The sequence below is a fragment of the Loxodonta africana genome, chromosome 6 (genome assembly GCF_030014295.1).
Source record: "Loxodonta africana isolate mLoxAfr1 chromosome 6, mLoxAfr1.hap2, whole genome shotgun sequence".
In the NCBI taxonomy this organism is placed as follows: Eukaryota; Metazoa; Chordata; class Mammalia; order Proboscidea; family Elephantidae; genus Loxodonta; species Loxodonta africana.
The window spans coordinates 89781803-89799336 of NC_087347.1; the positions used below are offsets into that span (position 1 = coordinate 89781803).

At 39.4% G+C, this 17534-nt stretch overlaps 1 protein-coding gene across 14 annotated transcripts in view; it reads left to right on the forward strand.

Moving 5' to 3' along the window:
• The window catches only part of ACVR1 (activin A receptor type 1), a 162416-nt gene that overhangs the window by 110529 nt on the left and 34353 nt on the right, over window positions 1–17534 (forward strand). For 13 of the 14 annotated variants that reach the window (XM_064287111.1, XM_064287116.1, XM_064287114.1 and 10 more), the window contains 2 exons: window positions 2896–2995; window positions 6824–6970. In XM_064287111.1, the coding sequence (XP_064143181.1) occupies window positions 2896–2995; window positions 6824–6970 (247 nt within the window). The other variant, XM_064287122.1, reaches the window with a different exon arrangement.

Here is a 17534-nt window from a genome sequence, read left to right on the forward strand (position 1 = left end):
CCAGTGATCATTTCAGCATGTAATCATGACAGTTATTAATGAGACATTTTATATTCTTATTTTTGAACTAAATCTTTTGAAATCTGGTATGTATTTTCCACTTACGTGGGAGCCTGGGTGGTACAAATAGTGAAGTGCTGGATTGCTAACCAAAAGGTTGGCTGTTCATGCCCAGCTGAAAACACCTTGGAAGTAAGGCCTGGTGATCTGCTTCCAAAAGGTCACAGCCTTGAAAACCGTATAGAGCAGTTCTACGTTGCAAACATGGGCTTGCCATGAGTTGGAGTCAACTTGACAACAACTAACAACAGCAACATTTTACATTTAAAGCATAATTAATTCAGACTAGCCACATTTCACTAACTCATTCAGCAACGTGTGGCTTATGGCTACCATGTTGACAATGCAAAGCTAGCAACCATTGAATTTTACATTTTAAAATTCCTCTCTTACATATTTATAAATGATAAAATTGCATTAAAAAGTGACTACCTTTCCTGTTTTTACTTTTAAAAAAATTGTCAAGTGTTAGTTTTGAAGAAACCAAATTGCTAGAAATGGAAGGTTACCATAAACATAAAGTTAAAAAAAAGGTAACATGCTTAGTCTGATGCCTACCCTGAAAAAGGTAAGGATTAGTGAGTGTTAGAAAGGTGTTAAAGATATGCCCTACCAAATCAAGACTCTCTCCTTAGTATATAATCCAATGAATTGAAAGACAATAAAGATCATAACTTTCTGATGTGAATCAGTGTTATTTAAGCCATGCCCACGTATCATCTAAAGTCATCTTGTATTAAGTCTTGTTCTTCTAGAAGACAAACTTAAGAGTGCCTGGTAGTTCTGCAATTATGTCTGGTCAGGTGTAAAACTAACCATGCAACTTCCTTGGGGCTGAAGAAGATTTCTCCCTCAGTGGCCATCGTTGTAGTTTAGGTGCTACACCTGGATAACTGCAGAACCCACTCTCTGCAGTTGTTAAAACATTTGGTGGCAGCTGATACAGGCTGGGATCTACCCCATCTTATTGCCTTCCCATCACTGGGCCACCAGTCAGTGGTGCTTTTTAGTAAGAAAAAGGAGGAAGGAACCTTTTTTTTAGCATTCTTTTACTTACCTGTTTAAACTGTAGTACAGTGAGACTGGTGAAAGATGATTGTAAGAACATTCCATGTCAAAAAGTAGAGAAGTACAGTTTTTTGTTGAAAGTATACTTAGAAATCTATTTCAAGTTTTAAGGAAAATCAAATGAGTTTCTTGAGCTAGTTGCAGGAAGATACGAAGATGAGTTCTGACAAAGCTATAGCAAAGCAAGATTCTAAAATAGATTAGTCAGAACTTTGTTACTCAGAGCTACTAACATAACTAATTACTAAGGGCAATAATAGGAGCATCTAGTATAAATTTCTGTTTAAATAGCTTTTAGAATTTGGAAAGAGGAATAGAAGTGTGTGCCAAAATAGTCTTCTAAACTCAACCATGTGAGATGACAGTATATCATAGAATAACACAGTAAAGAACACTATTTAAAATAAATTATCATTATTGGTCTACATACTTGCTTATTTAAGCAGTATACTCATTTGCGTGATGCAACGAAGCATACCCTCTACTAAATAGCTCCTCTACAATGAAAACAAACCTTACGATCTGGGAGTTGAAGTAGATGCCTGTCAGTTTCCTGTTGACCCCTCCTTGCTTTTAAGACTATGAGCTGGGCTTAGAACCAGGGTAATACATTATGAAAAAATACATTTGTTTAATTTTCAGAATTATTCTCCTTAAAAAAAAAAACTGAATAAAGAGAAAAAGGAACAACAAAAAGAGAATGGTTGGGGAGATGTGAAACTCTTACTTCGATGATACCCACTTTCTTGTTGATTACCCGTTTTGTGGTTTTTAAGGATTCTAAACTTCTTCCTTTGACTATCCAGCTTTTAGTAATTTTGCCGATCCATCAGTACTTCATAGTAGTATTCAGAGGAAGTGAAAGAAGATGAAATTAAAACAAATCGATGTATTGCGTTAACATGCCAGCTAAAATGTCGGGGAAAGGATGACTTTTGGGGAATATTACCTCACATTATTGCAGCCATACCACCATCAGCATGGGCACATACTGTTTATTACAGATCGTCCATTCTTGATACAAAAAGACATCTGCTTCTTGGCTTGCAGTGAGAGGAAGAAGGAAAAATATATGAGCCAACTAACTGGGGATTTTTTTTTTTGACAACATGCTTCATTTGTAGAAAAAGGTTTGCTGTACTGGTTTTGTTTTATTGTGGTAAAATATGTATAACAAAACATTTGCCATTTTTGCATGTGCAATTCAGTGATGTTAATTACACTCATCATGCTCTGCAAGCATTATTATTTTGTTTTTAATGAAATTTAATTTTTTTCTTTCTGATTTTGTGAACGATCTAGGTCAATAAAAGACATGTAGGTGTAAATGTTGTGACCCTTCTGTTCCTCACCCACCTTACACTGTGAGCACAGCAGAGTGTGGTAGATTATACTCGACTCTGAGCTGAAGAGGCTTTCTCCTCTTCTGTTTGCTCTACTTGCTATTCTTTCTACCGCTTCTCCTTGTGCTCAGTTCTGCTTCTTAGGCCTTCTTTCTAATTTGCATACTCTAGTTGTCTCCTCAGCTTCTTTCTTTTTGCATTTTATTCTAAAACTCAGGGTACCAGGAAGGGCTCCTGTTCCTCAGGAAACCCTATCATATGTTAGGGAAGAAATACAACCAATCCCTCCTCCCATGGTACTTTCTAATGGGCCACATGCCTAGGATCTCAGCTGCCTGTGTGAGTTACAACAGCACACATGCTAATTTTCTACACCGGGAGCTATTTTTCAACAATTTCTTTTTCTCCTTGTCTTAAACCACAGGATTTATTGGATCATTCGTGTACATCAGGAAGTGGCTCTGGTCTTCCTTTTCTGGTACAAAGAACAGTAGCTCGTCAGATTACACTGTTGGAGTGTGTCGGTTGGTAATTCTTTTTCCCTTTATTTGGGGGTTCCATGCAATGTCAGTCATGGTTCTAGGAATAGGATAGAACTTAGAAGATCTGTTTCTTCTTACTGTCTATTGCTTCCTTATTAAACTATAGGAGATGTGAGGTAGCAAAATGATAGAACTGCTCTATTCTCCATGATTCATGTTTGAGCACTGAACTTGCGGGAAGCTCTTGTCAAGAGAGTGTGTCACTAGCTAGTACGGAGAATGCCTAGGCAGAAGCTTTTGCTTTGCAGCTAGACCCTTTGGGATGATGGGAATGCTTAAAAAATGAATCAATATGCTTGTACCTGGTTATAAGTATCAGAATGGTTGGAGGTAAGTAGGCTTCTGGATAATAAACTTGTTTATTGCAACTTTCTAATCCCTCCCACTCTTCTCCTTCTTTTAAAAATAATTAAACAAATTTTTACCAAGGTGCTTTTCCAGCTCCTTTATTTAGATAAGAGCTATGTACATTTCTCTGCGGCTTCTCATATCTTTCCCATATGTGAACATACTTATTTGTAGATGTGATCAAGGTGAGTGTACAGTTTTCTAGTTTTAAGTTCACACATTTCCATGTATTTGAAGACATCGCAAGTATTTTAAAAGATTGTGTAATAGCCCGATAAGGTATTAGATTAACTTCAGCAATACAACTTTTGCATATATTGCTGCTTTTTTTGAATTATTTTCTTGGAATATATTCCCAGGAGTTGGGGCTTCTTAGGTCAGAATTTGGATTTTTTTATGACTTGTTTTATATATTGACAGTTGCCCTCTAGGAAGATTGAGCCAAATGCTTTTTTTAATGTTTGACTTTTATTAGTTTTACTTTTATGTGGAGAGTATTTGGGATTTGCTATTTAGTTTTCATTAATTTTACCTTCAGATGGCATTCAGGGTTGGCCACAGTAGCAATTCTGGGTTTGCAACATCTTCACACTCTTCCTAGTTCTTATAGTTTCTTTGGATTGGGGTTGGCAGTGCCTGCCTTCACATATTTCTATTCTGGCAGGTGACTGGCCATCATAAGCTCCCTTCATGACTTGGCTGCTGTCCTCTGGCTTTTCTTTCTGCTTTTGTGAAAACTGGGGGGACCCCCAAGCCCAATAGTAGAAAGGGGGTTGGGAAGAGGTGGAAAGAGCAATGATAACCAGCAGGCAGCCTTGTTGCCTTTTCCCTAGATCTGCAGCCACTGTGACAGTCCCCACTTTCTATTTCTCCTCCACAATAAGCTGTGACTTAGAGAAAAACAAGTGATTATCACCAGGGTTGTTCTCTTATACCCACAAGCATCCTGTTGATAGTTTACTTGTCCTATTACCCTCTGCCCTTCTGCCCCGTGGCCACTCAGCATTCATAGACCAACACAGTATATCAAGATCTGTCCTCAGATGGCTCCAGAGTCCAAAGGGCAAAATAATATTGCATCATTAAAATAATGTATGCTGTTTCTGGGTGTATAGATACAAAAAAAAAAAAAAAGTTGCCATCAAAGTTGCCATCAAGTTAATTCCAACTCATAGCAACCCTATAGAACGGCATAGAACTGCCCCAGAGGGTTTCCAAGGAGAGCAGCTGGTGGGTTTGAACTGCCAATCTTTTGATCAGCAGCTGAGCTCTTCACCACTGCGCCACCAGAGCCCCGTTGTGTAGATAGTCTTCAGCATTTTTTTGAAATAGCGTAAATTCAGTTGTAGCATTTTGTGTCAGCACTAAAGACTTTAGCAAAAACAATGCCTTTTAGCAGCCTGTAGTTAGTGTTCATGTGGTACAGCCTTGAATATAAATAGGAAGAACTGCATGGATAGTATGATACCATTTTTGGTTCAAAAAATGGGAAGCTATACTAGATCAGTCGTTTCCAGATGGTGATCAGTGAAACCCCAAACTTCAGATGCCCTTTGTGGGGCCCTGTGGCCAGGGCTTTTGGGCAGCTCTGCTTCTGTTTTCGGCGCCTCTGCATAAGGGCGCATTTGATAAAAAGCACTTGACAACTTAAAAAAAAAAAGGAAAACCGTTGAAGTAGATTTCTACCTTACTACTGTGCCATCCATCTCCTGCTTTCTTTAAAAAAAGGAGGGGGGGCAGTTTGAGACAACTTTACAGTAATGTCCACAGTTCTCAGAATAATTTTCTCCCCTTCCTAATGAGAACCAGAAGGCAAAGGGAAAATAAACATAGATGATAGAGCCAAAGTCAGGGAAGGATGACTGTGTCATTTTCTAGCAGCTGATTTTGTAGTATCTTAGCACTAGCCCTGAGCTTGAGCTACAAATACTGGGCAATTGCTGTGACTTCATTAAAATTAGTTTTGTACTAATTAGCATTTGTCTGACTTGACAGAGGCCCACAATGAGCACTTGGCCATATTTAACATCATTTTAGATTAATCATTGATATTTCATAGTAACATTATTTATTTTAAAGGAATCTAGCATTAGCCCTTTGGGTTATGTTTCAGGTGTCACCTGGACAGAAATGACTTCTCTTTCCATGTTTGGGTTCTTAGTGGCTTAGTTTGTCAGCCAAGAGCTGTTTTCTGTATGTGCAGGTGGTGCTGCAGCTGCTTATTACAAGCCGTGCTTCCCAGCAGCCTTGTAGAGAGCCCCACTGCCCTGAGTTGTCTCTCCTGCTGGGTTGTTATCTAGGTGCCTCGGATGTCTGTACCCTTGATTATACCCTGTGTTGGTCCCCATCGTCTCGTGGTAATTGCCTCCTCCGCCCAACCTCCCTGATCACCCCTACCTATAATTAAAGAGAAGAATGGAAGAGGGGGCCTGGAGTTGACAAAGCTGTCGAGTGTGTTGCTGCTGCCAGAGGGAAGCATGCACCAAACTGATCGGATCACAACCATTTTCCAAAATGTATCCTCTAAGTGGCCTTTCTAGCATAGCCAACTTGTGGGATCGCAGGGCTGTCTAACGAGCAAATACCCATGACCGATGTCAGAAATCAGCACTGTTCTGGGATTATGTATTTAAGACTTCGCAAATCCTCTTTTGAAATAGATCCTCCACCAACAAATCCTTTAGGGATGGCAGAGGCTGCTTGTCCATCTCTTCCTACACAGCAGCATGGTTCTTGCTGTTTTTTATCCTTCAGAACACACATCCTTGAATCCTCTGTGAAAGGTATAAATGCATTGTCAATTCACAAATTTGGACTTTAAGAAAAGGCGGTGTTGATCCTCTCTGAAGGGAAGGAATCAAGTAAGCTATTTAAGTTTGCCATATATACTTTTTTTTTTGCCTTTAGCAGAACATGAAATCTGAGTCAATGTACTGTTTTCTAACTTTGATGTGCTTTTTAAAACCATATGCATTTTATACCTTTTTAGTATTGGATTTTAAATATAAACAATAATTAGTAGCTAATTGGACAATGCAGATACAGAAGGCTTTTAATTTGTTGACTTGATGAGGTGAGTGGGAGGGGTAAGATCTACCTTATTTTTCTGTCTTTACAGGCAGGTATTTATATTCCAAGACTGAGTTTCCTGGAGTAAACAACAGGGGAGGGGTTAGGAATTGCAGGTACTAAGTTTATCGGCTTATTTTTAACAGGTAATTAGGGCTGGCTGCCTCATGGTGTAGTGGCTAAAGAGCTCAGCTGCTAACCACAAGGTCGACAGTTTGAATCCACCAGCCGCCGCTTGGAAGTCCTATGGGGCAGTTCTACCCTTTTCTATAGGGGCGCTATGAGTCGGAATCGACAGCAGTGGGTTTGGGGTTTTTTTTGTGTGTGTGTGTGTGTGTGTGTGTGTGTGTGTGTGTCTAATGTCCAGTGTCACCTCTCTTTTGCTTTCCACAGGGAAGGGCAGGTATGGAGAGGTATGGAGAGGCAGCTGGCAAGGGGAGAATGTTGCTGTGAAAATCTTCTCATCCCGGGACGAGAAGTCATGGTTCAGGGAAACAGAATTGTACAATACTGTGATGCTGAGGCATGAAAATATTTTAGGTAAGTATAAGGATAATCCCCTTATTAATTGTATCTAGAGAGAAATAATTGCTTGCCTTTTCAGGTGAATGTGAATTTAAGAGTCTCTTCTGAAAACCGGTAAAGGGATCTCCAGCATTTACACATACTGTTGAATTTTGTTTTAACACTAGTTTCTTGTTTGAATCGGCAGATAGATAAGTTAGTCATTCTGCAGATGATGAAAAGGAAACCATTATTGCTAATTCTTATTCCTGCATCTGCAGATCATTATTTAAACAACAGAAATTTGCCCCATGTTGTTCACTTCACGGCCTCGCTGGTAGGGCTGTTCTGCTCGCCTCGCCCTTTTTTAATATTTATTGAATTAGACTAAGAAAGATCTTTGGACTATTTCCTAGAGATTCAACGCCCCCAGGGACATCATAATTAAATGCACATTCCTTCAAACTAGGCCTCCTTTTAAAGCTTTTACTTACAGAGGGATGCAGCATAAATTTTAATTTGGAAACTAAAGCTTAGAAATATTTGTGAAGTATGTAAAAGGACCATTGAGACATGGCTATGGTGGTACTAAGAACAACAACAACAAAAACAGTTGCTGTTGAGTTGATTCCAACTCGTGGCAACCCTCTGTGTGTCAGAATAGATCTGTGCTCCATTGCGTTTTTTAGGTCGGATTTTTTGGAAGTAGATTGCCACACCTTTCTTCTGAGGTGCCTCTGGGTGGACTGAGATTGCCAACCTTTCAGTATAAAGGGTGAGAATAAATGTGGCCCTGTTAACGAAAGTGAATGCTGACTGGGGTGCTTCTTTAAAAGCAGATATAAAGTTTACAAAGATTTAACTCTATATAGAATGTTTTTTTTTTCCTTTATGGCCATTTTAGGGCTATTGGATTAGGTCTGGTTTATATTATAGGAGGGCCGTTGCCAGAATTTGTTTATATTCCAGGACTGCCAGTTTAGTATTTAAATCTGAGCCAAGTTGTCTGCAAGTAATAGTTATGACCTTTCCCAGAGTTTTGGTTGAACAGTATGGTAGCATGTTTCATCTCATAGTTATCTTAATTTCTGTTGTTGATTTCTCCTTTCCCTTGCCCCATAAGCCCTAGTCATCACCTAATCCTCCTCACTTGTGTTGTTCCTGTTGGCCTCCCTTTTCTAATCTGTTTCTCCACACTGAATTATCTTCTACGGGCAGCAGTAAGTCCTCTGCTCAGAGTGTCCTTGATGACTCCCACATTGCTGACAACATTTGTAAATTTTGGGCTTGACATTCAAGGCTCTCTCTGTATTGCTTCCAAAGAGACTCATAAGCTTCATCAACAAATATTCTCCTGGAGCTACTTCTAATATTTACAGTTTCTTGGGAATGCCAGGAACATTTAGGTGTCTGTGTTTACCTGTGTTTTATTGATGGTGCAAAGGCACTGAACTGTGCGAATCATAAAAAATTATGGATAACGTTGCGAAGAATGGGAATTCCAGAGTACTTAGTTAGGCCATGCAGAACCTGTACATAGACCAAGAGGCAGTTTTTCAAACAGAATAAGAAAGTATTTCATGGTTTAAAATCAGGAAAGGCGTGCATCAGGGTTGTATCCCTTCACCATACTTATGCAATCTGTATGCTGAACAAATAATCCGAGAAGCCGGATTATATGAAGAAAATTCAGCAACAGGATTAGAGGAAGACGAATTCACAACATGCGATATGTAGATGACAGACACAACCTTGGTTGCTGAAAGTGAAGAGGACTTGAAGCACTTACTGATGAAGATCAAAGACAACACGCCTTTAGTACAGATTACACCCCAACACAGAGAAAACAAAAATCCTTGTGGACCAACAAGCAACATCATAATTAACTTAAAAACTATTGAAGTTGTCAAGAATTTCATTTTACTTAGATCCACAATCAGCACCCATGGAAGCAGCAGTCAAGAAATCAAAAGACGTATTGCATTGGGCAAATCTGCTGCAAGAAACCTCTTTAAAGTGTTAAAAAGCAAAGATGTCGCTTTGAGGACTGTGTGCACTTGACTGAAGCCGTGGTATTTTCAGTTGCCTCAAATGCATGCAAAAGTTGGACAGTGAATAAGGAAGGCTGAAGAAGAATTGATGCCTTTGAATAATGGTGTTGGCAAAGAATATTGAATATGCCATGGACTGCTAGAAGAATGAACGAACCTCTCTTGGAAGAAGTAGAGCCAGAATGCTTCTTAGAAGCGAGAATGCCAAGACTTTGTCTCACGTAGTTTGGGCATGTTATCAGGAGGGACATCATGATTGGTAAAGTAGAGGGTCAGCACAAAAGAGGAAGACCCTCAAGAGATGGGTTAACACAATGGCGGCAACATTGGGCTCAAATGCAGCAATGATTGTGAGGCTGGTGCAAGACCAGTGTTTCATTCTGTTGTACATAGGGGTCACTGTGAGTCAGAACAGAATCAACTGCACCTGACAACAACAACACGGCTTTGTTCGTATTGTCCTTGATACACCTACTGTCCCTATCTCACCCCTCAACTTCCCCTTCTCCATCAAAACTTCTCAATTCCCTTCTATTTTCTTCTAGTGGAATTGTGCTTTTCTCTACTCCCTCATTTTGTACTTCTGCTCTGACTCTAACCACACATGGTTTGTGTTGCAGTTAGACATGTATGTGTAGCAACAATAACAACAACGATAGTAATGAATAGTTACTATGTACTAGGCACTGTCTAAGTGCTCTGTGTGCATTTTCTCGTTTAATCATCACCACAGCCATAGGAGAGTAGGTACTCTTATTTTGCCAGTTTTAACTGATGAGTAATCAAGACACAGGTTAATGTTACACAACAGGTTAAATAATGGAGCTGAGAACCACACAGGGCAGTCTAACCATAATTATGTAGCCTACACTGTAGTCTGCCAGATAGATGGTCTATAGTAGTGGTGGTGATAACTAGATTCTAGAGTCGGGGCATGAGATGAAAATTTAACTACAGTCAAAATTACCCTTGAATGTCCCTCACGAAGGCACAACTTTTGAGACAGGCACATTGATTTCCAGAAAGTATAGTCTGGCCCAGTTTTTCCTCTGATGCTGAAGCAGACTGAGGTTGAGCAACAGATTATGAGTTGGTTGTTGTCTTAGATATCTAGTGCTACTATAACAGAAATACCACAAGCGGATGGCTTTAACACACAGGAATTTATTCTCACATAGTATTAAAAAAAAAAAAAAAAAAATTTTTTTTTTTTTTTTTTTGAGGCTAGAAATCTGAATTCAGGGCACCAGCTCTAGGGAAAGGCTTTCTTTCTCTCTTTGGCTCTTAGGGAAGGTCCTTGTCTCCTTTCAATATCTGTGGGCCCAGTGTTCCTTAGAGATCTACATATGTATGTTTTGGCATCAGTCTAGGAGGCTCTTAGCACAGGGACCTCAGGTCCAAAGGATTCATTCCATTCCTGGCTGTTCTTTCTTGGTGATAGGGAAGTCCTCCTCCTTTCTGCTCACTTCTCATTTTATCTTTTGTAAGATGGAAGGTGTGACTCAAGCAAGGGTGTGACTTGACTTCAGTAAGACAGTGTCTTTGAGTAGGGTGTGACTCAAGATACATGCAGCACTAATCCTTCCTCATTAACATAGGTCAGCATAGGTTAATGAGGTTTTGGAGTTTTAACACATAAAATGGAGGGTAATTACACAATGTTGGGAATCACGGCTTAGTCAAGTTGACACATTTTGGGGGGGACTCAGGTCAATCCATGACAGTTGTGTTAGAAGCCATGAATTGCACATACTCTCAGAGGCATGTATGGTCTAAGACTCACCAAAGGAAAAGTACATTCACTCATCCCCTCTCATACTCAAGAGCTTGCAGGCTCCTTAGTGTGACTTCTAAAGAGTCTCTTAACCTTCATGTATAATACTTAATGTGTACCTATTTTCAATATTTGCTATTCCTTGGGAATGCTGCAGAAGTCCCCTAGACTTTGCCACGCACGTGAATTAAATGACCTCTGATACTGCTCCGTTGTACACTGAAGACAAGTGTTGTTTCCTTTGTATTTGCATTCACTCCAGTGCTCAGCATGGTACCCTGCACAAACCAGATGCCCAGTATTCAGTCACATGGAAAACTTAAAAGTTACCTTTTCAGCGTGATTCATGAAACATAAGTCTGGCTGTCTTTTTGTGGCCACATAGGTCAGAACATTGTCCCTTTCTTATTACCAAATGATTTATGGGAATTCTCAATTCATGAGATGCTTCTGCCCTCATCATAGTCGTAGCCATGTGGATTGATTTTATCCTGTAGTCCTTTTAGTTGAGAAAGATGATGGAAATGCACAACCTTTTTTAAGCTTTTCTCCTTTACCAGTTTTCTGAATGTAGAGATTTTATGGTTTTGTGTGATCATTTTCTTTTCTTGCTATCAAAAAAGCAAATTGTGTTTTGAGCATCAGATCATGATTTTCCCATGCCCATGATTACTGCTATCTATAACCTTCTAAAATGGTGTTGTTGTTATTAGGTGCTGTCGAGTTGATTCTGACTCATCGCAACCCTATGTACGAAGGAACTAAACACTGCTTGGTCCTGTGCTATTCTCAAGATCATTGTTATGCTTAAGCCCATTGTTGCAGCCAGTGTGTCAGTCCATCTCGTTAAGGATCTTCCTCTTTTGCGCCAACCCTCTACTTTACTGAGCAAGTTATTCTTCTCCAGGAACTGATCCCTCCTGACAACATGTCCAAAGTATGCGAGACATAGTCTTGCCATCCTTGCTTCTAAGGAGCATTCTGGTTGTGTACTTCTTCCAAGACAGACTTGTTCATTCTTTTGGCAGTCCATGGTATATTCAATACTCTTCTCCAACATCACAATTCAAAGGTGTCAGTTCTTCAGTCTTTCTTATTCTAAAATATATAATTAAATTGTGTGTTTGTATGTGTATTAAACTCTGGACCTTCATTTTTGAGCCTTCTAGTTAAACCTGTGAAACAGTGTCTTTCAAATGGACTAGTTTGAATTTCAGGGAGTTCTGTTAGCACAGTGTCCAAGTGCTCAGCCGCTAATTGAAAAGTCAGTGGTTTGAACCCACCAGTGGCTCTGAGGGAGAAAACACCTGGCAGTATGCTCCAATGAAGATTACAGTATAGCAAATCCTATGGAGCAGTTCTACTCTGTCATACAGTAATAGCTTCAAGTTGGAGTGGACTCAGTGGCACACAACAACAGCAGTTTGTATTTCAACTTTTCTTTCTGTTATGTCTGGTATAAGAAGCTGTGGTGGCACAGTCGTTAAAGAGTTCAGCTGCTAACTGAAGGTTGGTGGTTCGAACCCACCACTGCTGTGTGGGAGAAAGATGTGGCACTCGGCTTCTGTAATGATTACAGCCTTGGAAACTCTATGGGGCATTTCTACTCTGTCCTGTAGGGTCGCTGTGAGTTGGAATTGGACTTGACAGCAGCAGGTCTTAATGTCTGGTATAGAAGCCAACAAATAAGTGAGTGATGGGCGGCCGTGTTATGTGGTGGCGGAAACATTGGACTGGGGGTTTTGGAAAAGTGGTTTTGATTCTCAATACCATATTAGACTCTCAGTATGTGATGTTGGGCCAAAGTTGTACCTTTCTGATAACCTTTTTCTCATCACTAAAACTAAGAAGTTTGAATAAGGGAATTCCACCAAAGCTTTTTATTATCCTTTCAGAAGACATTCTCTCACTGTTTAATCAGTCAGAATTTCTTGAGATCAGTTGTAAGTAAAAAAAGACTACGGGCAAAGATATTAAAGTACAAGGTAGTTGTTGTGGCTTTAATTGAGTCCTGGGCTCTTTAAGATATAATAATAATTATTTTGTAACATTTACTGTATGTTAGGCATCTTTTGAAGCACTGTATGTGTAATAACCACCAGCTTGTCGTACTGTGGTAGCTTTTGTGTTGCTGTGATACTGGGAGCTATGCCACTGGTATTTCAAATACCAGCAGAGTCACCCATGGTGGACAGGTTTCAGCCAACCTTCCAGACAAAGACAAACTAGGAAGAAGGACCTCCTGTTCTACTTCCAAGAAACTTGACCAGTGAAAACCTTGTGAATAGCAGCAGAACATTGTCTGATAAAGTGCAAGAGGATGAGACACTCAGGTTGGAAGACACTTAAAATACGACTGGGGAAGAGCTGCCTCCTCAAAGTAGAGTTGACCTCAGTGACGTGGATGGAGTAAAGCTTTCGGGATCTGCATTTGCTGACGTGGCACAACTCAAAATGAGAAGGAACAACTGCAAATATCCACTAATAAGCAGAACATGGAATTTACGAAGTGTGAATCTAGGAATGTTGGAAGGCATCAAAAATGAAATGGAATACTTAAAGATCAATATCGCAGGCATCAGTAAGCTGAAATGGACTGGTATTGGCCATTTTGATTTGGAGACTCATGTGGTCTCCTAAGCTGGAAATGGGAAATTGAAGAGGAAGAGCATACTGTTTACTGTCAAAAAGAACATTTTCAGATCTATCCTGAAGTACAGCGCTGTGAATGATAAGATAATATCCATACACCTACAAGGAAGGTCAGTTTTTTTCTTTTTTACCATTATTCAAATTTATGCACCAACCACTAATGCCAAGATGAGGAAACTGAAGATTTTTACCAACTTCTGCAGTGTGAAATTGATCAAAGATGTGATCAAAATGCATTAATAATTGCTGATGATTGGAATATGAAAGTTGGAAACAGAGGGATCAGTAGTTGGAAAATACGTCCTTGGTGATAAAAATGACACCAAAGATTGCATGATAGAATTTTGAAAGACCAGTGACTTCTTCATTGCACATACCTTTTTCACCAACATAATCAGCGACTATACACATGGACTTCACTGGATGGAATACACAGGAATCAAGTCAACTACCTCTGTGGAAAGAGATGATGGAAAAGCTCAGTATCATCAGTGAGAAAAAGGCTAGTGCCCAAGCGCAGAACAGACCATGAGCCTGAAGAAAATTAGAGCAAGTCTCCTAGAGCCAAAGTACAACTTTGAGTATATCCTATCTGAATTTAGAAACCATCTCAAGAATAGATTTGATGCATTGAACAATAATGACCCAGGATGAGACATGTTGTGGGCTGACATCAAGGATATCATATATGAAGACAGCAAAAAGGTAATTAAAAAGACAGGAAGGAAAAAAAAAGACCAAAATGGATGTCAGAAGAGACTCTGAAACTTGCTCTTGAGTGTCGAGTAGCTAAGGGAAGAAATGATGAAGTAAAAGAGCTCAACAGAGGATTTCAAAGAGTGGTGGCTCAAGAAGACAAAGGCAAAGACCTGGAGTTAGAAAACCAAAAGGGAAGAACATGCTTGGCATTTTTCAAGCTGAAGAACAGAAGAAAAAATTCAAGCCTCCAGTTGTAGTCTTGAAGAATTCTATGGGGAAAATAATGAACAAGGCAGGAAGCATCAAAAGAAGATGGAAGGAATACACAGAGTCATTGTACTGAAAAGAATTGGTTGATGTTCAGTCATTTCAGGAGGTACCATATAAGCAAGAACCAATGGTACTGAAGGAAGAGATCCTTGCTGCACTGAAGGCATTGGTGAAAAACAAGGCTCCAGGAATTGTTGGAATACCAATTGAGATGAATGCAGCATTGGAGGTGCTCATTCATCTATGCCAAGAAATTTGGAAGACAGCTACCTGGCCATCTGACCGGAAGAGATTCATATTTACATCCATTCCAAAGAAAGATGATCCACCAGGATGCGGAAATTATGAACAATGTTGTTAATATCACAAGCAAGTAAAAATTTTTTGCTGAAGGTCATTCAAAAGCACTTGCAGCAGTACATCAGCAGGGAACTGCCAGAAATTCAGGCCATATTCAGATGAGGATATGGAATGAGGATTATCATTGCTGATGTCAGATGAATCCTGGCAGAAAGCAGGATCACTTTAAAGTATTGAAAAGCAAAGATGTCACTTTAAGGACTAACATGTGTCTGATCCAAGCCATGATATTTTCAGTCACCTCATATGTATGGGAAAGCTGGACAGTGAATAAGGAAGACCAAAGTGGAATTGACATGTTTGACTTATAGTGTTGACGGAGAGTGTTGGATGTACTATGGACTATCAGAAGAAGGAACAAATCTGTCCGGGAAGAAATACAGTCAGAGTGCTCCTTGGAAGGGAGGATGACAAGACTTGGTCTCATATACTTTGGACATGTAACCAGGAGTGACTGGTCCCTGAAGAAGGACATGTTTGCTTTGGTAGAGGGTGATGAAAGAGAGGAAGAGCCTTTATGAGATGGACTGACAGTGGTGGCAACACTCACCTCAAACATAAGCAATGATTGTGAGGATGACGCAGAACCAGGTAGTGTTTCCTTCTGTTGTACATAGGATTGTTAAGAGTCAGCCCCTAACAACAATATAATAACTCTTTTATTCTCATAGTAACTCTTTTTGATGTATATTGGGTTTATTCTCATTTTATAAATCATGAAACTGAGCATGAGAGATTTTAAGATTTGTCCAAGATCACCCAGCTCAGGGGTGGTTGGGTGAGGTGGTCTGGCTCTAGGATTCAACACTTTTTTTTTTTTAATCCTTGACAAAGTTTTAATTATAAAATTGTAAAAATCCTAAGTAAAACACCAGAAAGCTAAATACAATCATTTTGTCAAAAAATTACACCCTACTTAACTAAGGAAGATAAGCCCAGGGATATAATTATTAATCTGCTGTAACAGGTCAATAATGTATCAGTTAATAAATGAGATCATGTTTTCAAATATTTTTGTTGTTCTCATTGAAAATACACAGGATCTGGCACTCTTGACTACTTCATGGTAGTGTCACCTGTCACCTGTTAAAGCTGCCTAGTACCAGGTTCATGGGAGAGTCAGCAGTGAGGGGTCCACAAAGGGCCCCGACTACCTCACTTAAGACTTTGTGGTTTATTTTGGATCTCAAGGAGTCTGGGGGGATGGTTTTGGCTGTTAAATAAGAGGCCTCTTCCCTAATTACTTCCTCACTTTTTTATGAACGCACTGAATCACTTTGCAAGACTGGCAGCTTACAGGCACCCGTTCAACTTTTAACTTCTATTAACACTGGAGTGTTTTGACTCAAACACAAGTATCCCATCAAAGTGCTTCATTTGAAGCCAATGAAGTTATATAATTCACATTTAAACAGTTAAAAAAAAAAATCCTGATTTATTTAAGTGAATTTTCCTGAAGGTCTAGAGCATAATTAACAAGACATACAAATCCTTCTTTAAGACCTAGGAGAATTAGGGAAGGTGAGAGGGTAAATATTTCTTTGTTTATTATCTATTTATTGAGCTGGAGGCTGTTCACCCTTGGGGGAAGAAATCTGAAGCCACACAGGACACAACAGTAATTAAGTTTGTTTTGAGTGGTGCCTTATAGTTAGGAATATTTATTTTTGACCAAGACGTTTAAGATTAATATCATTTGGCTTTAAAATTTTAAAGCAAGGACATTTTCTTTAATTAGAATACCCAATATCAAAATACACATTTTTGATTCATACGATGTAAGGACCCAGAAAAAAAACAGCTGTGGGGAGACAAGGAGGAACTATTGAGCAGGGAGGAGGGGGAGACGAACAGGGGCCGGCCATTGATCTGTCTCAGAGGAAGAGGGATAAGGAGGCAGGGGACAAGGCGCTGAAGTGTTTCTCAGTTTAATTTGCTGATGTCCAGTAGGTAGAAATGTTCAATTGTCCTTCTCTAAGGAGAAGTCAACTTGACCTGGGGGCAATATGGTATAGTGAGGATGGATTCTCGAGCCAGATTGCCTGAGGCCATTACTGACCTCATCAGTCAATGACGTACTATACCTACTTCCTGCTGGTTTTGGAAAATTAAATGAGTTAATACATGTAAAATGCCTGGCACGTAGTACTCAATAATCAATGGCTGGTTGTCGATGATGATCAAGTGGGAGACTTCCTTTGCTCCTGAGCCTTCCTATGGATGGGCAAGGTGTCTTATACCAGAACCACTTATACTCCACCTGGATTTCTTAGCAACTTAGTAGTTGTAGGTAATCTTTGGCAAGTCATATAACATCTTTCAGCTGCAACATTCTCATCTGCAAAATGAGTATAGTGATGCTTATCTTACTGGTCTGTTGAGAAAAATCTCATGAGAAAATATATGTGAAAGTGACTTAAAGTACTATGCCAGTATAAGGCATTTTTATATGTCTTTTTTTATCTGATACTTTCTCAGGTCATTTAATTCTTCCTCAAGCCATCTCTCTCTCTTTTTAATTTTCTATTCTATTTATAAGTCCCAACCTTCACCATCCATAATCATATCTCATATACATAACTCTAGAGAGACATCTCTGTAGCAGGAAAGGCAAGCATACATAAAAAAAAAAAATACATATGACAATTTATTTGCTAGAATAGGCACTGCAGCTGACTTCTAGGGTTCTTTTAGTCTGCCTGAAAATCTTCACAGTGTCTAGAAAAATTGCTTCCTACCTCTGTATCTGCTCTTGTCAATGTCTTTATTCTCTACAAGACCAATTCATTTGTCA